Source organism: Vulpes vulpes, chromosome 11, assembly GCF_048418805.1.
Source record: "Vulpes vulpes isolate BD-2025 chromosome 11, VulVul3, whole genome shotgun sequence".
Classification (NCBI taxonomy): Eukaryota; Metazoa; Chordata; class Mammalia; order Carnivora; family Canidae; genus Vulpes; species Vulpes vulpes.
This window is the reverse complement of record NC_132790.1, coordinates 25951381-25975911: the sequence shown is the minus strand read 5'-3', so window position 1 is coordinate 25975911 and position 24531 is coordinate 25951381. Positions and strand designations below refer to the sequence as shown.

Below are 24531 nucleotides of genomic sequence, written 5' to 3'. Positions count from 1 at the left end.
GTCTCCAGGATCATGCCCTGGGCCGCAGGCGGTGCTAAACCGCTGTGCCACCGGGGCTGCCCGCATTATACACAATCTTATACCACAGTTAGATAAAAATATACTGAAAAAGAAATCATAATATCATGAGGAGGTACAATTTTTGAGATTTAAACAAACCTGAAATAATTGGAGTTCTTCTTCCTCAAATAAACTAGATTCTTTGACAATATATTACCACCAGTGTTAGTAAATGTCATCAACATTTTTAAACTTTTAAGAATAAAACAGGAGGACCATCTCATCTAACCCTCACGTTTTCTGAATGTTTTATTTCTTTTTCTGATAGTTCATTGTTAGTGTATTATCACATTTTAAAAATCAGCTAGAGGTGTAACTGGTTGGCTCAGTTGGAGGAGCATGTAATTCTTGATCTTGGAGTTGTGAGTTTAAGCTCCACATTGTGTGTAAAGATTTATACTTAAAATAAGTAAATTAAATAAATAAAAATAAAAAAATAAAATAAGTAAATAAAATCTTTTAAAAAAATCATCTAGAAAAGTAAGTCTGTTTCTACTGCTATTACTCTAACTAATGAATACCTTTAAAGAGAATAAGACTGAAATTCTATTATATTTTGCTATTTGTTCCTGAAAGCTAATTTACAAGAGTTACTTAATACATTATGGTGGCAGTACAACTTTCAATGACAAAAACAAATCTGTATTCTGGAAATAAGTGGCAAAAATAATGTCAATTTTGCTTTATTGCTCTACATTTTTAAAAGACAGCAACAAAATATTCATTTGAAGGTAGTAATTGTCAATTCCAACTTTAACTTGAAAGCAATGCTTTATGATTCATTTGCCTGTCAGACACTGATGATAATGTTAAAAATACTTTCCATTCATTTATTTATCAAATTTTTCTATACTACATCTTACAAAAATCTGGCATCGAGTAATGGGGTTACAGTATGAAAAAGATGGGCAATTTTCCTGCTCTTATAATGTTTACATCTTAGTGTGGCAAAGACTAGAAAACAAGGAAAGAACTAAGTAAATTCAAAGAGTAACATGTTTTATAAATAATGAAAAAGTGTCAGAGCATGTCCACAATAGTTATTCTCTTTATTTTTTTTAATTAATTTTTATTGGTGTTCAATTTACCAACATACAGAAAAACACCCAGTGCTCATCCCGTCAAGTGTCCACCTCAGTGCCCGTCACCCATTCCCCTCCAACACCCGCCCTCCTCCCCTTCCACCACCCCTAGTTCGTTTCCCAGAGTTAGGAGTCTTTATGTTCTGTCTCCCTTCCTCATACTTCCCAACATTTCTTTTCCCTTCCTTTATATTGCCTTTCACTATTATTTATATTCCCCAAATGAATGAGAACATACACTGTTTGTCCTTCTCCGATTGACTTATTTCACTCAGCATAATACCCTCCAGTTCCATCCACGTTGAAGCAAATGGTGGGTATTTGTCGTTTCTAATTGCTGAGTAATATTCCATTGTATACATAAACCACATCTTCTTTATCCATTCATCTTTCGATGGACACCGAGGCTCCTTCCACAGTTTGGCTATTGTGGCCACTGCTGATAGAAACATTGGGGTGCAGGTGTCCCAACGTTTCATTGCATCTGAATCTTTGGGGTAAATCCCCAACAGTGCAATTGCTGGGTCGTGGGGCAGGTCTATTTTTAACTCTTTGAGGAACCTCCAGTTTTCCAGAGTGGCTGCACCAGTTCACATTCCCACCAACAGTGTAAGAGGGTTCCCTTTTCTCCGCATCCTCTCCAACATTTGTTGTTTCCTGCCTTGTTAATTTTCCCCATTCTCACTGGTGTGAGGTGGTATCTCATTGTGGTTTTTTTTTTTTTTCTCATTTTTTTTTTCTCATTGTGGTTTTGATTTGTATTTCCCTGATGGCAAGTGATGCAGAGCATTTTCTCATGTGCATGTTGGCCATGTCCATGTCTTCCTCTGTGAGATTTCTCTTCATGTCTTTTGCCCATTTCATGATTGGATTGTTTGTTTCTTTGGTGTTGAGTTTAATAAGTTCTTTATAGATTTTGGAAACTAGCCCTTTATCTGATATGTCGTTTGCAAATATCTTCTCCCATTCTGTAGGTTGTCTTTTAGTTTTGTTGACTGTATCCTTTGCTGTGCAAAAGCTTCTTATCTTGATGAAGTCCCAATAGTTCATTTTTGCTTTTGTTTCTTTTGCCTTTGTGGATGTATCTAGTTATTCTCTTTAAAGGTATTCATTAGAGTAACAGAAGTAGAAACAGACTTGCAAATGGCAAGATTTCATTCTTTTTGATGGCTGAGTAATATTCCAGTGTGTGTGTGTGTGTGTGTGTGTGTGTGTGTGTGTGTAGTTGTATATATATATGCCACATCTTCTTTATCCATTCATTCATCAATGGACATCTCTTCATAGTTTGGCTCTTGTGGACACTGCTGTTATAAACACTAGGGTGCATATGCCCCCTTCTAATCACTATGTTCATATCCTTTGAATAAATACCTAGTAGTGCAATTGTTGTGTCGTAGGATAGCTCTATTTTTATTATTTTATTTTATTTTTAAAAAGATTTTATATATTGACAGAAAGAGAGAGGGAGAGAGTATGCACAAGCAGGGGGAGCTGCAGACAGAGGGAGAAAGAGAAGCAGGCTCCCTGTAGAGCAGGGGCCCGAGGTGGGGCTTGATCCCAGGGCTCTGGGATCATGACCTGAGCCAAAGGTAGATGCTAACTGACTGAGCCACCCAGGTGCCCAGGTAGCTCTATTTTTTTGAGGAACCTCCATGCTATTTTCCAATAGCTGCACCAGTTTGCATTCCCACCAATAGTGTAACAGTATTCCCCTTTCTCCACATCCTGGCCAACATCTATTGTTTCCTGAGTTAATATTAGCCATTCTAAGAGACGTGTAAGGTGGTATCTCATTGTAGTTTTGATTTGCATTTCCCTGATGCTGAGTGATATTGAGGATTTTTTCATGTGGCTGTTAGCTATTCGTATGTCTTTGGAAAAATATCTTTTCATGTCTTCTGCCCATTTTTTGACTGGATTTTTTTGTTTTTTGGGTGCTGAGTCTGATGAGTTCTTTATAGATTTTGGATACCAGCTCCTTATCTGATACATCATTTGCAAATATCTTCTCCCATTCCATAAAGTGCCTTTTAGTTTTGTTGACTGTTTCCTTTGCTATGCAAAAGATTTTTATCCTGACGAAGCCCCAATAGTTCATTTTTGCTTTTGTTTCCCTCACCAAGATTTATTTAAATCAGAGAGAGAAAAAAAAATAAATCAGAGAGAGAGCGCACGCACACAAGGGGCGGGAGGGGCAAAGGGAGAGAATCTTCAGTCTCCCTGCTGAACATGGAGTCCATTGCGGGGCTTGATCTCATGACCCTTGAGATTATGAGCTGAGATGAAACCAAGAGACAGATGTTTAACAGACTGAGCCACCCAGCCATCTCATTTTTTGGTAGTTTTTTGATTACTGATTCAATTTTGTTTCTTATAGTTGGTTTATTCAGCTTTTCTATTTCTTCCTGGTTCAGTTTTGGAAGGTTGTATGTTTCCAGGAATTTATCCATTTCTTCTAGATTGTCTAGTTTGCTGGCATATAATTTTTCAAAGTATTCTCTTATAATCCTTTGTATTTCTGTGGTATTAGTTGTTACTTTTCTCTCATTTCTCATTTTACCTATTTGGGTCCTTTCTATTTTTTCTTGAGGAGTTTGGCTAAGGATCTGTCAATTTTATCTTTTCAATCATGATTTCATTGATTTTTTATTTTTCATTTAGTCTCTACATCTTTTATTTCTGCTCTGATCTTTATTATTTCCTTTCTTTAACTCACCTTAGGCTTTGTTTGTTCTTCTTTTTGTAGTTCCTTTATGTGTAAGACTAGACTGTTTTGAATTTTTTTCTTATTTCTTGAGACAGGCCTGGATTGCTATATACCTCCCTCTTAGAACAGCTTTTGCTGTGTCCCAGAGATTTTATGGCTTTTACTTTTTGTTGTTAACTTTGTTTATTTAATTTTATTTTTTTGAGAGAACAAGTGATGGGGTGGGAGGGAAGGGGGAAGGATGAGAGAGAGAGAGAGAGAGAGAGAGAGAGAAGTAGAGTTCCCACTTAGCAGGGAGCCCAATATGGGACTTGATTCTGGGACCCAGAGATCATGACCTGAGCTGAAGGCAGGTACTTAACCAACTGAGCCACCCAGACGCCCCTTATGGTTAACTTTTAAAAAACCCTGCCCCAACATCATATGAATGCTCCTAAAGTTTGTTTTTTTAATTCAGTAGTTTAATCCACTTGGATTGTTATTTTTATTGTATAAAATTATATACATAAAGATTTTATTTATTTATCTGAAAAAGAGAGGGCACAAGCTTGGGAGAAAGGCAGAGGGAGAGAGAAGCAGAATCCCTACTGAGCAGGGAGCCCATTGGGGCTCAATCCCAAAACCAAGATCATGACCTGAGACCAAGGTAGCTGCTTAACTGAATGAGCCATCCAGGTGCCCATTTAGATTATTTTCAAATACCTCACCAAATATAGATGGCAAATAAGCATATAAAAGGGTGTTCAACATCACATTTCATTAGGGAATTGCAAATCAGAACGGATGGCTCAGTCGGTTAAGATAGTGACTTTGTGAACTATGGCTTAGTAGTTTGTCAGTTGATTTTCCAGGAAGACAATATTTGCAAGTAATGACAATTCTCATTGTTTTCAAACCTTTAAAGTTAATTTTTCTTTCTAGTTTTATTGTTTGGCCAGAACCTTCAGTATAAATGTTGGAAAAAGCTCCCTTATCTTGTCCCTGACTTTATTTTTTTTTTAATTTTTATTTATTTATGATAGAGAGAGAGAGAGAGAGAGAGAGGCAGAGACATAGGCAGAGGGAGAAGCAGGTTCCATGCACCGGGAGCCTGACATGGGATTCGATCCCGGGTCTCCAGGATCGCACCCTGGGCCAAAGGCAGGCACTAAACTGCTGTGCCACCCAGGGATCCTTGTCCCTGACTTTAAAGGAAAGTGTCTAATTTTCACTACTAAGTGTATTTATACATATAATTTTCTGGTATATCAACTTAATAAAAATTAAGGAAGTTGTTCACCTATTCCTAGTTGTCAAGAGTTTGCAACCTAAGTAGAGTATTATATTTTCAAGTCTTTTTTTGGTATTAATTACACATATAGATTTTCCAATGCTGAACCAGTTTCAGACTCATGTGATAAAACTTGTTGTTTACAGTGTATTATTATTTTACTACACTACTGGATTAAATCTGCTGTTATTTAGAATTTTGCATCTATTTTATAACTTAAATTGGTTCATAGTTTTCCTGAATTTTAGTGGCCTAGTTTTGGTATTAGACTGATGCTACATTTGTAAATAAATTGGGTAGATTAAAACAGTGCTATTCTAAGTAGTGCTTTTACACGGCAAAAAAAATGTAATTGAACATTCTCATTTTGGGGAGAAATTAACATCCCACAAGGTAACAAATATTTAGAATTATATAAGAACAGCCTTTTAACTAATCTACCTGCCTCCATTTGTGTCTCTGGCCCAATCCATTAGCTATAGTAGTATGCTACCTTCAATAACTTCTTGCCTAAAACAGTGACACTCAATTAGAAGTAAGTAGAGGTATATCAAAATATTCAACTTCCCAGAACTTTCCAGTCTGGATATGTTTGTGATTATTTCAAACAAAACATACTTTCCATAACCCCTCCCTAATTTTGAAATGCCTACGATATATTTTATGTGGATATGGGTGGGGGAAGTGTTTAAAAACAGACCCCTCAGGATACCTGGGTGGCTCAGGGCATGATCCCGGGGCCCCAGGATTAAGTCTCACACTGGGCTCCCCACAGGGTGCCTGCTTTTCCCTCTGTCTCTCTGCGTCTCTCATGAAAAAGGAAATAAAATCTTTAAAAAACAAAAAAACAGTTCCCTCTACTCTTACCCTGAACTAAAGAATAAGCTGCAATTCTCTAGCCTGGTATCCAAGGCCCTCTCATAATTTTGCCCCTGTGATCTCTCTAGTCACTTTTTCAAAAAAGATTTTATTTATTTATTCAAGAGACACACAGAGAGAGAAGCAGAGACACAAGCAGAGGGAGAAGCAGGCTCCATGCAGGGAGCCTGACATGGGACTCTGGGATCACGCCCTGAGCCAAAGGCAGATGCTCAACCGCTGAGCCACCCAAGCATCCCTCTCTAGTCACTTCTTTCCCTCTTCACCCTCATATTTTGGACTCAAGCTACTTATAATTTCCCAAACATAGTTCATTGTTACAAGTCTTCACTGCTTTTGCATTTCTCTCTCTTTGGAATGCCTTCTTTCCTAAGGCAACTTCTATTCAGTCTTCAAAACCTAGTTCACATGTCCTCTTTTTTTTTTTTTTAAGATTTTATCTATTCATGAGAGACAGAGAGAGAGAGAGAGAGGCAGAGACACAGGCAGAGGGAGAAGCAGGCTCCATGCAGGGAGCCTCCAGGATCATGCCCTGGGCCGAAGGCAGGTGCTAAACCCCTGAGCCACCCAGGGATCCCCCAGATGTCCTCTTTCTTAATGAAACTTTCTACTTTCCTTATAGTCCCCTCAATCATCACCAGAGTTCATCATTCCCTCCTGTTATTTTTGTATCTTGTATATAGATGCTGTAAATTTATCTAAAATTTATCAAAGGCTCATAATCTTTTACTTATTCTCACAATTTCCCTATTGACTTAGGTGACTAAGGTGGCATCATACCCACTTTATAGACTGAGAAACTAAAGCTTGACAGGTTAAGCTGTTTTAGATTCAAACCTGTTCAAACCTTAATTTTTTTTGCTGTTATTTGTATCCATATGCGTTCTTTTTTCCTATCTTATTCATTAGACTTAAAACATCATACGAACAAGAGGATAGGATGTGTTTAATTTTCCACTGTATCCATAGCACCTAAGATAAAAATGTAGGGATTTAGCAAGTTATTTCCTGATTAGTTGATCTCATTAAAAAGTGAACTCTCATTTTAGTATCCTTAGTAACCCAGCACAAATCCTGGATTATAGAATATATTCAGTAATTATTTCTAACATGAACTAAATCAACTGGAAGAAGAAACAGAAATCAGAAGACACTTTAGATTCAACTCTTGGCTTTAATTAATTCGGACTTGGTTGGTTCCAGGTCCGACACAGTTACCAAAGCTGAAAACAACTGGAGACTGGCAAAATCTAGCCTGTTGAGAGTGCATGTGCTAGTGAGCTACCACTGCTCCTCTCCTTTCTGTCAAACTTCAATTTCTGCTTAGTTCTGGATTCTCCAACAACAATGAGGTCAGTCTGTTATAACCAGTACCTGGTGATGGGTGCTATGGAGTTCTAAGTATAACTCACTATATATGATCATTATAGTAATAACTACAGTAACAACTACTTTATTGGATATAACCAAGGAATAAAGGATTCTAAAAAATTAGTTTTCTAGAAACTTAAAGCCTATCCTTTAAAACACCATAATTTCCCTCTATTAGTTATAACTTTTTGCTAGTTCCACAAAAATGACTATATTTTTTTTTCTTTATTTGCTTTTTTCCTGTTACTAAAAAGCCAAAGTAGAAATGCTTTCTCTTGATAGTTAAGAGGATTTCTTTGGGTGAATCTCTGGGTCACCTTATAAAAAAAAAAAAAAAAAAAGAAAACCATGAAACATTTAGATAGAAAACGAGTTCTATTCAGGTCTAGGGATTTTACAGAATTATGGATGGATAAGAAGGAACTGTGAAAGATACATTTGTAATTAAATCTTATAATATGCACTGTGCTAGTATGCTGAGATGAATGCTTACTTTTCCTCTGTAGAAGGCCTGAGCTGCTTTGAAATAGTCCTAATCATTAGAAGTTCTGCCTTTTGTATGTCAAAAATATATCTCTATGGTTTCTGCCCTGAGTCTCTACTCTTAGGTAGTACAGAATCAGTCTTCAGAGAAACATGCATACTGAAGACAGATACAGGTAGTTTTGAGTTCTGGTACTGTTACTGGCTAAATTTTAATGTTCTCATCTGCTTAACCTCATAGAAACACAGAAAGGATTAAATGGGATTATGCATGTAAGCACTTAACATAGTAACAGACATATAGAAAATATTTAAAAGATGTGGTTGATTTTTAAAAATTATTATTATAGTTGAAGGCAAATATTACATCTCCCAAGTCTTTCATTTTTTCAGTGCCTTCAACTGTTCCTTGACTGTTATAGTTTCAAGTACTCTAATCATGGCTGCTCTTTCCTAGACAAGTTTCAGTTTGCTAGTGTCCCTTTAACTTGTGGTATCCAGAACTGAATAAAACCTTTCAAATGAGTACAAAGTTTTTCCTTTGAAAATAGTTTCCATTAAAGAAAAAAAAAATCCTTAAGTTACAAAGTAATACATACATACAATTGAAAAACAAAACCTAAAAAATAGAAAAAACAGGAAAAAAAATCACTCAGCTTTTTTCCATAGTGTCCAGAAGAATTTTTTTTTATTTATTTACTTTTATTCTTTTAAAATATTTTATTTATTTACTTGAGAGAGAGAGAACGTCCACATACAAGCAGGGGGAGCTGCAGAGGGAAAGGGAAAAGCAGGTTCCCTGCTGAGCAGGGAGCCCAATGTGGAGCTCCATCCCAGGACCCTGGGATCATAACCTGAGCCAAAAGCAGATGCTTAATCCTACTGAGCCACCAAATTGCCCCGAAAACTGTTTCTTCAACATTGTATAATGTCTTATAAATACATCTAGTTTATTAAATCATTTACTTATTGTTGGACATTGAGACTGCTAATTTTAGACAAATAACATGTCTTATATTTGGTATTATTTCCTTAGATTCCTAGAGGTATGATGTCTGTGTCAAATGGTATAAATATATTGATAATTCAATCAAAGTGAGAAATTACTTTCTAAGAGAGCTCTATTTACAATACTACTGGCAATGTTTGAAAGTATTTGTTTTCTATTGCTTTTGGCAACACTAAGAATTAGCTTTGGAAAATATTATTGATATCTAAAAAAAATGATACCGCCTCTATGAATCATACCTGATTACTAGTGAGGACGAACTTTCTCATGTTGTTTGTTCTCCATGAACTGTCTTTTCATGTCCTTTGGTCTTGCCTATCTTGTGTCTGGGATTTTTCTAAGCATGTTATATAACTTCTTTGTGTATCAGTCATATGTAAATGACTTGCTGACATTTGATAAAGGCTTTAGAATGATTACATCTTTTCTGGTTTCTCAAACAGGAAACAATTAACAAAGTTTATCCTTTGCTAATTGCTCAAGGTCAGTGTTAACTTATTCAAGTTATAACTACTGAGCACCAACTCCAGGACAGGCCCTGTGTGCTGTCATATTAAGAATGGATAAGGCACAGTTCCTGCTCTCAAGAATTTCATGATTTAGCATTCATAAATATCAATCCAAGTTGTTCATCTCTTCCTTTGGCTGTCAGTGTACTTGTCCTCCTGCTATGCTAGTGCCTTTTTGTTTCTATTTTACTACCGTATTTTACCAGCTATCATCTAGATGGATGTCTGAGGGAAATTCTGCCTCTCATGACCATAAGGTGCTAGGGCTTATTCCTGCTGTTTGCCATGGCTGCTTTCTGGATCATTTTCTAGTGCTTATGAAAAATATAACCTCTGGAGTCAAGTCAATTGCCAGAGCACTAACTTTTATGTAGCCATTTTTATTTTCAAAGCACTGTAACATAGAAACTCATTCAGTGGGCTGGTACACTGTGAGGAATAACAACAATAAAAAAAGGGCAAGTAAATTTAATGAGCAAAAGTCCAAGCTATTAGGCTGAGTGGTAGGTCATTTCCTTGATTATACAAGTAAACCAGGTAAACAATTGGGATATAATGATCTATCTATAAAAGACTTTCACAAAGTATGGGATGGTAATAGATGTTTTAGAAAAAAGGAATTGAGTTGTCAAATACATTTGGAAGACAGCTGCATGAAGTAGAAGTAGAAGAACATCCTAAAGGGTTTAATAACATACTGATACATGGTGAATTTCTTAGAGATCAGAGAAGGATATTACATGTTATATTTCTTAAACTCACTTAATCACAAAAACCCTATTTCATTAATATCTCATGGAATTTGTAATCTGTAGACTATGCTTTGGTAAAAAAAGAACTAGAGATTTCCTCTACAATGACACATTTAATAACATCAGCAGCTATTTATCAACTACCTTCTCTATGCCAGTCACTTTCCATGTTATTTCATTGTTTCTATGAGATAAAAATATTTAATATCAATATATGTCAACAAACCACTTACAATATTTGTACATGAGTTTAAAATTTAGTTTTCATATTCTATTATTTTACATAATTTTCAAAGAGAACTTCAAGTGTAAGAAGACTGTATTTGAGGAGTAAAGGCTTACATGGCTTGTTCCAGGGCTTAAGTAGCTTCCTCAAGGATATATTATCAGTACAGTAAAACTGGGACTAGAAATCACATCTTCCAACTCCTACTTCATTGTTCCTTTCCTTAATGTCAAAAACAATAGCTGTTTCTTTTTTTTTTTTAAGATTTTATTTATTTATTCATGAGAGACAAACACACACACACACAGAGGCAAAGACACAGGCAGAGGGAAAAGCAGGCCCCATGCAGGGAGCCCGACGTGGGACTCAATCCTGGGTCTCCAGGATCAGGCCCCGGGCTGAAGGTGGCACTAAACTGCTGAGCCACCCAGGCTGCCCTTTTTTTTTTTTTTTAAACAATAGTTGTTTCATGGGAAATCTGTTCTAGCTCTATGCAGATCCCTCATCTTTAAGGACTCTGAACACTCAAATAGGTAACATTAGCTCTGATTTTGTACTAGAGTGCTAGGGAGCTGATGAAAAGTTCAAAGAATACAGCAAGACTACCTCAGGCTTTCGTAGGTAATTCTCATCAAAATTTTACAAAATTTTGTGACCCATTACATACTATCCTTGGAAGAAAGCTCTTCCTATCCAAACATTACTTTTTGCCAAATTTCTTATGAGGTACAGCCTGGGGTTACTATCCCTAGCAAGTTTCAACTCAGTTATACGAATGTGACACACCAATTAAGATGGTGCTTATTTCCTCTCCACAGTCACACATTTCTTCCCCTCCGTGTCTCCAGCATGTTAGCTGCCCAATAACCGTGTCAGCCAGGTTATAGTACATAAACCATTTCTGGTGGCTCTGACCTTAGTTCAGGGCAACTGGAGTATACTTAATACTATAGTTGCTACATTAGGAACAGGCATGTGATGCTGTCACTTGTTCATTCAAGAGACATTCCTTGAGCATGTGGCAGGCATAACTAAGACATGGTCTTCACCTCACAAGCGAGGTGAAGAATGTAAGTGACCAAAGTGATGCTATTAAGGACTTGAGATGTGGCTAGTCCAAACTGAGATGTGTTATGACTACCTATAATACACACTGAATTTCAAAGACAGTATAAAAAATAAAGTGAAATATCTCAATAGTAATTTTTATACTGATTACCTATTGAAATAATACTACTTTGGGTACCATGGGTTAAATAAAAATATATTATTAAAAATAATCTTAATCTGTTTCTTTTTACCTATTTTATGTCTCTACTAGATTTAAAATTACCTTATGTGGCAAAAAATTTACATATATGATTTTGCATTACATTGGACAATACAGGTGTAGGGAGATGAAGGAGCCTGGCACTTAAGGGCAAATCAAATAGTTATATCCTAAAGTCAAGAGAAAGGAAGTAGAAAACAAGATAGGAATCAAATCATTTAATAATTCAATAAGATGAGTAAGTGCCTACATGTTGAGAACTATTCCCAATAAATCTGCTGCCAGGAATATAATAATATGTTCAGAGCCCTCCTCAATTCCATAGTCATCTAGGTCCAATTATCTTGTACTGAATTCCTGCTTGCCCCCATTTTCTGTCCCTCAGACTTCCTAGTGGTAAATAGAGGAAGTTTGTGCGTCTGCTTGATACACATAAGAAGAGATGACAATTTCATATTCAATAGGAACATTGCTAGTATTTTCCTTACCAGCATCTCTCCTTGCACAGAGTCAAGAAAATCAGGAAGATCTAGAACTGGTAGCATTCACACAGACATACATCCTCTACTATAGACCAAGGTATCATCAACTAAATATAGTTTATTTCCCAGTAGCTCACTAATATCATTAAAATATAAAGCATTAGTTTAAAAGAGAAGAAAAATTTACCAAATATTTTTGTAACATCTCCATGTATAAAGTACTACACTGGGCTCTATGAAGGAGACAAATAAAGGATAGACATTATCTCTATCTAAAGCACTTGAATAGGATATTTCTGCTTATCTATTACTTAATTAAATATCCACGTTCAACCAGGAACAAATCCTAAACACCCACGTTCAACCAGGAACAAATCCTATCTCCCTCATCCCAATGCAATATATAGAGAACATTTTATAAAATGTTTGAACAGGGATCCCTGGGTGGCGCAGCGGTTTGGCGCCTGCCTTTGGCCCAGGGCGCGATCCTGGAGACCCGGGATCGAATCCCACGTCGGGCTCCCGGTGCATGGAGCCTGCTTCTCCCTCCGCCTGTGTGTCTCTGCCTCTCTCTCTCTCTCTCTCTGTGACTATCATAAATAAATAAAAAAAATAAAATAAAATAAAATAAAATAAAATAAAATAAAATGTTTGAACAATTCATGCACTAAAGCTCACCCCAGTTAAGAACTTTAAAGAGCAGGTGATCTTGGGCCTCCCATTAAAAATATTCATAATCAACCCACATCCCTAACTTTCTTATATCAAGCTATATGAGTGAACATAGAAGAAGAGTTAGGTTAGTCAAATTTATCCAAAAGTAAACAATGGTTGTGCTAACATCAGCTTCTATTATCAACTTCTTACTTACTGTGAACACAGCCCAGGAAAGGGCAGAATGGCCTCCTCCATGCAGAAGGAGTAGGACGGGACCCTCTGACCCACTCTTGTAAACTCGAAAAGTGTATGAATAGTTAAAGATAATATATCTAAGCTTTTGCTCACTTACGTTTTTGATAATTTAATCATAATAATACTGATTAAAAACCTCAGGGGGAAAAAAAAAAAAAACCTCAGGCAGTACCAGGCTCTATGTAAAGCTGCAGACTTCCAAACTCAAGAGACACTTAAATAGAAGTTTCTGAAACACCAAACCTGTTTTTGAAGCATGGAGCCAGTATCAATGGGGAAAAAAAAAAAAAGATTCCCTGTTGCCCTGAGGACATAGTCCCTAATTTCTAGATGCTAAACTGATTCAACTCACCTGACTCATAAAACCTTCTCCTTAAAAGAGATATCAGTGTCAGGAACTTAATTCTTAATCCTCTCCCCGTGCATTAGACAATTATATCCAAGTAAGATACTGGCATAGACTTATAGGTTAAATTCCATGCTGTACACAGAACAGATGGAGAATAAAAATGAAATAAATAGCAGGACTAAAGAACATTTCAGAAACTATACATGTCTTCTTAGTATTATAAGCTTGTTAAAGAATAAGCCATTTTGCAAAGGATATATCCTTGCCAGTTTCATTCTCTACTTCTACATCTTCCATGGATTCAAAGTACTGACTCCAAGAAACAGGGGAAAAGTCTCGTTTTCTTCCAGGGCTGAAGGAAAAAAAAGAGAAAGAGTTCAAGTAAAAAATAGTTATGCGTGAAAACATTAAAATCTTGATCAACAAATGCTAAATATAAACATGAAATGAAAATTGCAAGGGTATTTTCTCTTAAAGAATGAGGAGTTTTCATAAAGAGAGCATCACGTTAAAAATGTGTTTTAAAAAGTTCAAGACTTAAGAGTAAAAATGTTAGGATTTTAGAAAATTCATTAGTATATTTTAATTCCAAATATATTCCATGTACATACACCACAAAACCTGCTGGTTCTCTCTCCTTGTTCTTGACTACCAGCTTCATTCCTATCCTGTCAAGCCATTTTAATATCATTCCGGTATAATCATTTTTGGTCACTCCTCCTTCTTTATACCTTTAATCCTCATATTATTTCATGCTTTTTCATTATTTCCCAACCCATCAATACACAACCTTCATAACAGCCAAACTGGCAATACTTTGAATTTCTAGGAATTTATCTAAAGATATGCTCATGCAGAAGTGAAATGACTTATCTATTCAATGTAGCATTGTTTATAATAGAGAAAAATTAGAAACAACTGATCACCAACAGCTGATAGATGAAAATAAGTTGTGGTACATAGAGAAATAATATTTAGTTATAAAAAGATGGAAGCAATTATATGCTGATAACATTCTTTGTATGTGGGTAAGATAGACTGTTAGTTAAGTCAGGACACCTGGGTGGCTCAGTGTTTGAGCATCTGCCTTGGGCTCAGGGCTTAATCCCGGGGTCTTCAGAGTCCCACATCAGGCTCCTTTTGGGGAGCCTGGTTCTCCCTCTGCCTATGTCTCTGCCTCTCTCTGTATCTCTCATGAATAAATAAAACTTAAAATAAAAATGGGATGCCTGGGTGGCTTAGTGGTTGAGCACCTGCCTTCAGCCCAGAGCGTGATCCTGGAGTCCCAGGATCTAGTCCCACATCAGGCTCTGTGCATGGAGCCTGCTTCTCCCTCTGCCTGTGTCTCTGCCTTGCTCACTCTCTGTGTCTCTCGTGAATAAATACATTTTAAAATCTTAAAAAAAAAAGATATACTGTTAAGTAAACAAACAAACATAATGGACATACTACTATCTGGGTAAAAATAGGAAGTATGTGTAAATATAATTGCTTATAAATGTTTAGAGTATCTCTGGAAGAATACCAATATAACATTTGATATATATCCTGGGATGGGAACTATGATTGGCAGATGGACAATTCTCAGTGTTTATCCCTTTCTACTGTTTTATTTTTGAACCATGAATTATTTCAAAAAAATAAAATTATTCTCAAAATAACCAATAAATATCTATTTACAAGCTATGTCTTTAACCTTGGATGAGACACAAGAAAGGAACCCTGAACCTTACCCTATTTCCATATCTATTCTCTTCAATAATGGAAGGAATTCAGAATTCTGTCAGCAACAAAAAGTTACCTCCTGCCAGATATTGTCCTATATATGCCATGGGGGCAAATGGAGAATATATACAAAGCCCACTTCAAAGACTTAAGTTAGTACAAAAGCACTCTATAGTTGACTATAATTACTGGAATTACAATGGAGCAACTGCACCATTAGGTATGTATTCTTTCAACAGTCAAAATGCATTGAACATATCAATAGTTCTCAACCCATGTAACAATAATCATTTAAGGGGTTTTTAAAAATACTGATGCTTGGATTTCACTTCTAGAAATTGCTTTAAAAGGCTTGAAGTGTGGCATAGGCACTGATAATTTTTAAAGTTCCCCAAGTTGAAAGAGGGATGCTAGGAATACAAAGCTAGAGGAAATGATTTGGAATGAGAGAAGGGTTCCTACCATTTACCTATAGTTCCCTGCAAATCCCTACCAGTTACAGTATGGATTTGAGCAAATTCGAATTATTTAAATTCTTTCTGCCTTGGATTATAGCAACTGGATAAAATAACATACTGTTTCTTTTCTTTTTTTTTCTTTTTAGAGAGAGAGCAAGAGAGCATGCACACGTGTGTGGGGAGGGGCAGAGGAAGAGGGAGAGAATCTTAAGCAGGCTTCACTCTCGGTGGGAGGCTTGACTCGGAGCCAATCTCATGACTCTGAGATCACAACCTGGGCTGAAACCAAGAGTCAGGCACTTAACTGATTAGGCCACCCAGGTGCCCCCCAAAAACATTCCTTTTAAAGGAATCTAAACACATCTGGCATTTAGTAGTTGCTCAGTGAACAGGTAAAATCCTATCTTCTGATAGAAAAACTGCCTATAGAGAAATAAACTTCAACTTCAGCTTAGACTTATTTTTTCTGGTTTGCTGGTTGCACTTGAATTCCTACTGGAAAACTAAAAGTAGAATTCTTAATTCTACTGACTCATCAGTCACTCACAAATCCACCTATGCATATACTAATTTGAGAATAACAACCACACATGGCATGTCAAACATGTTATAATGGATTCTAAGAATCTATGGGTGAATTTTTTATGTCTGGACCTAGGATGTCATCACCGTAATAGTATCTAACATTTACTGTGCCACAACAGTGAATCACTCTGCCAAGTAATTTATAGGCATGATTCCATTTAATCCTCACAAAACTTCAAGTTAGTTTTATCCTTATTTCACAGATAACAGATTTAGAGATATGAAGTAACTTATGCAAGGTTATACAACTACTAAGTGGCAGTGACAGAATTCAAATCCAGTTCCATCACTCTTCAAAGTCTCTGCTCTTTACCCCCATGCTATATTAATTCTCAGATCCTTTTTTTCTCTCTCACTCTTTCATTTATGCTTCTAAGAAGTAATAAGGCTTTAGAATATATTATCAGAAATTTCCTTTTCAGAGAGTCTTTGCCAAGGCCACAGAAACTTTCCAAGTTGGCTGGGCACCAGAAAAAATTACCAGTTAAAGAAAAATTAGTTTGTATAATAGAAATTATTCCTATGAGAACACCCTCCATTTCTAATTCCCTTCATTTAAAAAAAGTTCTAGGGACTACCCAAGGTATACCAACATATGAGTAATTCCCATCTGGTTAAAGAGCCAATAATCTATACCTCCAAAGGTTGCTCCTATTCCCAGAGACATTTTTCTGGGATATTCCTTTGAAAACGTAATTGGTTATATACTCTACAATTGTGTCCAGGTAATTTTGCAATCAATGTTAGACGAGAAATAGATAGTAAGGATCTCGCATTAATCTTTATATTCTAGTTGGAAAGAATACTCCGTATTTTAGGGATGTAGTTCTAGTTCTTTTTAAAAATGGTTTGCTTTTTATAGTTTTATGCTTACCTATTTTATAGTCATTACAGCTTATATAGGCTTTTTAGTTATAATTTTTAAAATAAATTACTGATTTTTTTTTCTCCATGGAGTCATAATGGAATAATTTTAAAGTAATGAAAAGAATTTTCAAAAGCAAGGTTAATTTATCTTTCATAATTTTTTTTTAAGAGAAAGAAAGAGAGGGTGGGAGTATGCGGGTGTGGGGGGTAGAAGGAGAGAGAGAATCTTAAGCAGGCTCCACACCCAGTGAACAGAAGGACTTGGAACTCCATCTCACGATGGTGAGATCATGACCTCAGCCAAAATCAAGAGTTGGACGTTTAACTGAATGGGCCACCCCAAGGTTAAGTTATACTTTAAAAGTCAGGGTTTATTCACCAAGAACCTATTATATGTATTAGGCTGGAACTGAGGTAGGGTGATAGGAGATGCAGGGATAATTATAAAACTAGTGATACAATGCCTCTGCTCTCAAGAAGCTCATGCTAAATATGTGAATATCTAACATAAGGTGGAGTTAAATGCCCTAAGAGGTATAGCTAAAGTGCTGTGAATGTTCAAAGGAGGAAATATAAAGATTACTTAAAAAACAAAAAGATCACTTATAGCTTGAGAAATAAAAAGAGGCTTCAAAGAAAAAAATAACAGTTAAGTTAGGCATTGAAGGACAGACAGAATTTGGACTGAGAGAAACAGGAAAGGGTAAGGAAGACCTGTCAGGCAGGGAGAAGGGCACAAATAAGAACCCAGTATGGTGCCTGTCATAGGTAACACCCATAAAAAGCAAACAAAAATAGCTAATTCCAACAAGGTAGAAATAAGTACAATAGTTTTGGAAAAAAAGAAGCTAATACAACTAAAAGCAGATCATGGAGAAAGAATGATATCAGATATAATAGAGTGGGGGAATATATGTTCTTTTTTCTGTTATTTGCATGTTAGAGTCCCAGGAGTTTGGATGATTCAGATTAAAATATTTTAGAAAAGTCAATGTGGTGAAAGCTCCAAGATGGACTTGCTTCTGGGGGAAAAATGTTGCTGAAATAACCTGGTTAGAAGAAGATGGGAGTCTAACTGGCAATAGAATTAAAAAGGAGGAAAATATAGAAAGATTTCAAAAAGGCAATCAACAAATTTCAGGAATGTTCAAGACATGGAAGATGACTGATAGAATCCAAGTCAATTCTAAACTTTTGAACAGAGAGATGAATTATTAAGTCCAACAAATTGTAAAAAAACAAAAAAACCAAAACTACTCTGAGAAGTATAAGTACACAGAATTTTTCATGTCAGAATAAAGTTTATTTCAAACCCAACACAATAAATGTTTAATTTCTTGCCACCTCTTGCTACGAGAGGGAAGAGTTTGGCAGACAGAGAACAAAGTGGTGCAATGGGAGATACAGAGAAAATAGAGCTTCTACTTAAACCATGTGAATCAAGTGTGTTTACAGAATCTTTGCTACTGTCACACACTCCATTCAGAATCTGATGAAAGCTATAAACCCTCACTCTAGAAACAAGTGCATGCGCATATTTTGCACATAATTGCAGTGGCTTCAAGAAGCTCATGTATGACTCCTAAATAAGAACCCCTGGCCTATACCTTGACCATAACTACTTATTTCCAGCAGAAAGGCAAAAAATATAAAAAGGAAGAAAATTATGAGATTCTACTTCCTTAAAACTTCCTAAACCTAAATTAGTTTTCCATTTGCTACACACCAAAAGTTTCTTTTCATGACCCAGTTCTGCCTTTATTAATTGTGTGACCTTGGGCAAGTCACTTAACTTCTCTATGCCTGAGTTTCTTCATGTCAGATGGGGTCATAATGCCAATTTAATAGGGGATGTAATGAGGATTAAAGTAGCCTTCTCTCTTGGTTACTCTCAAATTAACCTGTTCTATTTTTATCACAGAATTAATCATTTCCTAAAATTAGTTTACTCTTCTATTTGTTATTATCTTAATCATTCCACCTAATTTGCTACTGATGTGAGATCCACAAGAGCAAAAATGTTCTCCATTTGTTCACTGATATACTCTCAGGGCCCAACATATTAATGATTAACTGTTGACAGTAAGAAATTAGCTAATGGGCATAAAGCACTTAGCTTGGTGTCTCGGTAAGTTTATCATCATCAGCAGCAGCAGCAGCATCATCATTAGGCTGAAGCTAATAAATAGAATCTTCCTTACTGAATCCTGAGGTTTCCAGTAAAAGGAAATGGAACACTACAAAACTACACTAATCAAGACTGTGGTATAAGCATGAGAGTAGACATATAGATAGGTCAAATAGAACTGAAGGTCCAGAAATAAACTAACATTTATAGTCCATAGCTTTGCAACAAAAGGGCCAAGACAATTCACTGGGGAAAGAATAGTCTTTCCAAGCAATGCTATTAGGACGACTGAGTATTCATATGTAATATGAATCTGGACCCCCCCACACTACATAATTAAATCATAGTGGATCATAAACCTAAATGTAAGAGCTAAAACTATTAAACTTTGAGAAGAAAATACAGGAGTAAATCTTTACGATCTTTGATTAGGCAACAATTTCTTTTTTTTTTTTTTTAAGATTTTATTTATTTATTCATGAGAGACAGAGAGAGAGAGAGAGAGAGAGAGAGAAAGGCAGAGACATAGTCAGAGGGAGAAGCAGGCTCCAAGCAGGAAGCCTGATGTGGGACTCAATCCCGGGACTCCAGGATCACGCCCTGAGCCAAAGGCAGATGCTCAACCGCAGAGCTACCCAGGTGTCCCTAGGCAACAATTTCTTAGCTACACCACCAAAAGTAGAGCTAAAGAGAAAACTCAGGAGTTGGACTTTGTCAAAACTAAAACTTTTCATTAAAACTATATACAGTTTTGGTCCAGGTTGAAAATGGCAGTGGTGGCTCAGTTTTGGGTTTCTGGGCTGCTTGGTCAGTCCCAGGAATAGCTGGGGTGGTCCATGTAGAGTGAGGAGAGCTCAAATCAAATCTGGGAGGCCCTCATCTACTATGTAACATTCCCCAGCGTGGGAATGAGCATACTGAATGTCTTCCTTAAGCTACATCATGGAGAGTATCAGAGACCCAAGTTCTGGGGTAGGATGGCCTACCCTCATCTCCACATCAGGTCCAAGCCCTTTTCCTGGGGAGATGGTAATCATACTCTATTCCATAATTCTCACATGAATCCATTTCTGACCAGCTATGAAAATGAACAAAGAGAATTGGGACCACAACCCAGTGGGGACCACATTACTGGTTTGGACCCATGACTCTGCACACAGACCAGAAAAGTATATGGCACCTTAAGCTCACCTTCCTTACTTGTATCAAATGATGAGCAGATGACCAGTATACTGATCTTCTATCCCTTTCCTTATAGCATGAGATAGCTAATAAATAATTTAGATTAGTCCAAGGGGGGAAAAAATCCCTATATACACTTTTTATATTACAGCTGTATATAGGTTGTCTTAGTTTAAACTTCTACTTAAATTAATCATTTCTAGTGACTGGAAGATTTGTGATCATTAGCAAATCAATCTCTGCTTCAATTTCTTCAACTGTAAGCTTTGAAAAAATGATTACAAATAGGCACATAAAATGTACTTCAGAAATGTTATAGTAGAAATACTGTTCACAGCTGAGCCACATAGTATATATTGATTACATTTTCTTCTGTGTCCTCTTACTTTTTTCCAGAATGACTGTCTTTTACTTTGTTTACATAGCTTTTTATTAAACTATAACTATTTTATAAGAACTTGTTATAGGCATAAGATATTAGCAGACATTTCACAAAAAAGCAAGCACAAATAGCTCAAAAATGAAAAGGTTCCCAATTTCAGAGTCAGAGACATAAAATTTTATTTTATTTTTTATGTTTTAGAGACATAATATTTTAAGTCACAGTAATATATAATTTCACACCCATTATGTTGACAAAATATGAAGCCAGACATTACTAGGTATTGATAAGGATCTAAATTGGATGAACTGTCATCCACTGTGGGTGTTCTTTAGTAGTTTCATTTTACATCAACACATCTGCAGAAAGGCACTAAGATACACATAAAAAGATGTTCACAGAACCATCTGCATAAAACCAAAGAATAACAAGCAAGCTAAAATCCAACAACACTAGAATATATATATTGAGATATCTTCAGATAACTGAACATGCCACAACAGAAGAAATGGATATGCTAAAATTATATGCAGTAACATGCGTGAATTTCAAAAATACATTTGAAGCATAGAAGAGTAAGTGCAGTATGATTCTATTAACAACAAAGTTCCAAAACAGGCAAAACTAAATAATATCTTTTCTATGGATACTTGCATAGGTGCTCAAACTATACAGAAAGTCAACAGAATGAGTACAGGAAGCGTCCAAGATGGTGGAGAAGTAGGAGACCTTAGTTTCATCTGGTCCCAGAAACGCAGCTAGATAGCTATCAAATCAATCTGAACACCTACAAATTCAACCAGAGATCTAAGAAAAGAACAGCTGCAACTTTACAAATAGAAAAGCGACTACCTTCTGCAAGGTAGGAGGTGCGGAGAAGTGAATGCAAGGTGATATATGGGAAGACAGACCACAGGGGTCAGGAGCCTCTGGCAGCCAGCACCAGAAAGTGATACAGCAGTGGGGCACAACACTGGAACCTTTAGAAGTTTGCTCCAGTGAGGGATGTCCCTGCCTGAAAGGTGCTCAGGCAGTGAAGTAGGGGCAGAATCTTAGGTGGGACAGTGTGGTCTCAGGATCCTTGGGGTCACAGAAAGAACAGGGGTGCCTGAGTGCAGCAGAGTTCCCCAAGCATCAGAGCGGGGAAACTGGTTGCAATCAGCGAATCCAGGAGTAGGCTCTCAGTTACGGGTTACCATAAACCACAATCCACTGCAGGGATGGGCAACCACTCTCTGAGCAGGGGCCCCAACAAGCAGCAGAACCACCACAAGGCCCCCCACCCTGGTATGGGTGCCAGCCTCAGCAGTCTGCAAGGTTTGAAGACTAGAAGTGGGTCCTCTGCCTGAAACACAAATGCTTAATGACAGGCTCGGTGAGTAGAGTGCAGAGGGAGACCAGGGACACAGAAGTGATTGACTGCTTTTCCCTGAGGGCACACTGAGGAACCATGAACTTCCAGCTCTGGGCTGGAGATTGGAGGGCCCACCATTTTCATTCTCAGCCTATATATATATATATTTTTTTTTCCAAGATTGTATTTATTCATGAGAGACACAGTGAGAGGCAGAGACACAGGCAGAGGGAGAATCAGGCTCCATGCAGGGAGCCCAATGTGGGACTCATCCAGGGTCTCCCCAACCACACCCTGGGCCAAAGGAGGTGCTCAACCACAGGAGGCGTCCCATCTTTCTCAGCCTCTAAAGCTGCAAGAAAGACTTCAGGGAACAAAAGCCACATAGAGCAATCCTGAGCAAATTACTTTACCTGGCCCCCTGGTAAGGGCAGTGCAATTCTGCCTGGGGCAAAGACACCTGAGAATCAGTCCAACAGGCCCCACCCCCAGAAGATTAGAAAGAAAATAGGCTAAAACCAAGTATATGGATCATAAAGAATTGCAAAATGCCAGCGTCAGGGGAAAATAGTATATAGAATTCACGGGTTATTTCCCACAATTCCTTAGTCTTTCAATTTTAATTTTTTTCTTTTTCCTTTTTCAAAGAATTTATTAATTCATTTTTACAGTTACATTCTACCCTTTCACTGTATTTAATTTTATTTTTGGATATAACAAGTTTTTCTTTCTCCACAATCTTGGGATACAGTTTCTTCTAACAAACAGACCAAAATACACCCAGAATCTAGTGTATGGTTCTGTTCTCTTCACCTGTCTGATCATATTCTCTATCTCGATCTCTCTTCTTTTTGTTGTTGTGAAAGTATTTTTAAAATTTCCTCTTTACAGGGATGCCTAGTTGGCTCATTGGTTGAGCATCTGCATTTGGCTCAAGTAGTGACCCTGAGGTTCTGGGATCAAGTCCCGAATCAGGATCCCTGCAGGGAGCCTACTTCTCCCTCTATGTCTCTGTCTCTCTCTCTCTGTGTCTCTCATGAATAAATAAAATCTTTAAAAAAAATTTTTTTCATCTTTACAGTTGCATTCTATCTTTTCAATGTATTTAATTTTATTTTTGGGTACATATATTTTTCTTTCTTTACAATTCTGAAATGTAGTTTCAGTTTATTCAAAAATACACTCAGGATATAGTTTATTGCTCTGTTCTGCTCACTTGTCTGTTTATATATTTTTTTGGTCTCTCTTTTTTTTTTTTTGGTCTCTTAATTTTCATTTTTACAGTTACATTCTGTCCATTCATTGTATTTATTTTTGTACATACATAAGTTTTTCATCTTTAAAATTTGGGGATCTAGTTTTCTAACAAACAAACCAAAATACACACAGGATCCAGTGTATTGCTCTGTCCTATCCACCTGTCTGATTATATTCTCTTATTTTTTTTTTAAGTTTTATTTATTTTCAGTTTTGGGTTTCTTCTGATTTGTTTAGTGTATATTTCTCCAGGATCACTGTTGCCATTTTAGTATTTTGCTCTCTCATTCATCTATTCTTTTCTGGATAGAATGACAAGACAGAAAAACTCACCTCAAAAAAGAGAACAATGGGCAGCCCTGGTGGCTCAGCAGTTTAGCACTACCTTCAGTCCAGGGCATGATGCTGGAGACCCGGGATCGAGTCCCACGTCGGGCTCCCTGCATGGGGCCTGCTTCTCCCTCTGCCTATCTCTCTCTGTGTGTCTCTCATGAATAAATAAATTAAAAACAAAAAACAAAAAACAAGAAGTAGTACTGACACCCAGGGACCTAATCGATATGGACCTAGTAAGTAAGATGTTGGAACTAGAGTTCAGAATAAGGATTATAAAGATACTAGCTAGGCCTGAAAAAAGCATAGAAGACACTAGAGGATTCTTTTCTGGAAAAATAAAAGAACTAACTAAAATTTCATCAAGTCAAAATAAAAAAGGCTATTAATGAGATACAATAAAAAACGGAAGCTCTAACTGCTAGGATAAATGAGGCAGAAGAGAAAATTAGTGATCTAGAAGACAAAATTATGGATAATTAAGAAGCCAAAAAAAGAGATAAACAACCACTGGATCACAAGGGGAGAATCTGAGAGATAAGTGATACCATAAAGCTAAACAATATTAGAATAATTGGGATCCCATAAGAAGAGGAAAGAGAGGTGGTGGGGGGGAGCAGAAGGTATACTGGAGCAAATTATAGTGAAGAACTAACTTCCCTAATATGGTGAAGGAAACAGGCATTCAACTCTAGGAGGCACACATAATACTAAAACATGAAAATCTCAGAGACAATGAGAAAAATCCTAAAAGCAGCTCAGAACAAGAGGTTTGTACCTACAAGGGTAGAAACATTTGACTGGCAGCAGACCTACCCACAGAGACCTGGCAGGCCAGAAAAGCCTGGCATCATATATTTAAGGTGTTAAATGAGAAAAAATATGCAGTCAAGAAT

At 36.8% G+C, this 24531-nt stretch overlaps 1 protein-coding gene and 1 pseudogene across 1 annotated transcript in view; one reads left to right on the top strand and one right to left on the bottom strand.

Annotated features, from left to right (window-relative positions):
- Window positions 1-24531, bottom strand: part of PPME1 (protein phosphatase methylesterase 1) — an 88462-nt gene that overhangs the window by 30802 nt on the left and 33129 nt on the right. Inside the window, exons 2-3 of the mRNA XM_026010499.2 lie at window positions 13623-13716; window positions 12975-13067 (exon numbers count right to left, since the gene is read on the bottom strand). Coding sequence (XP_025866284.1) covers window positions 12975-13067; window positions 13623-13716 — 187 coding nt within the window. The remainder of the gene's footprint in view (window positions 1-12974; window positions 13068-13622; window positions 13717-24531) is intronic.
- LOC112928758 (cytochrome c oxidase subunit 6A1, mitochondrial pseudogene) lies at window positions 19895-20275 on the top strand (annotated as a pseudogene).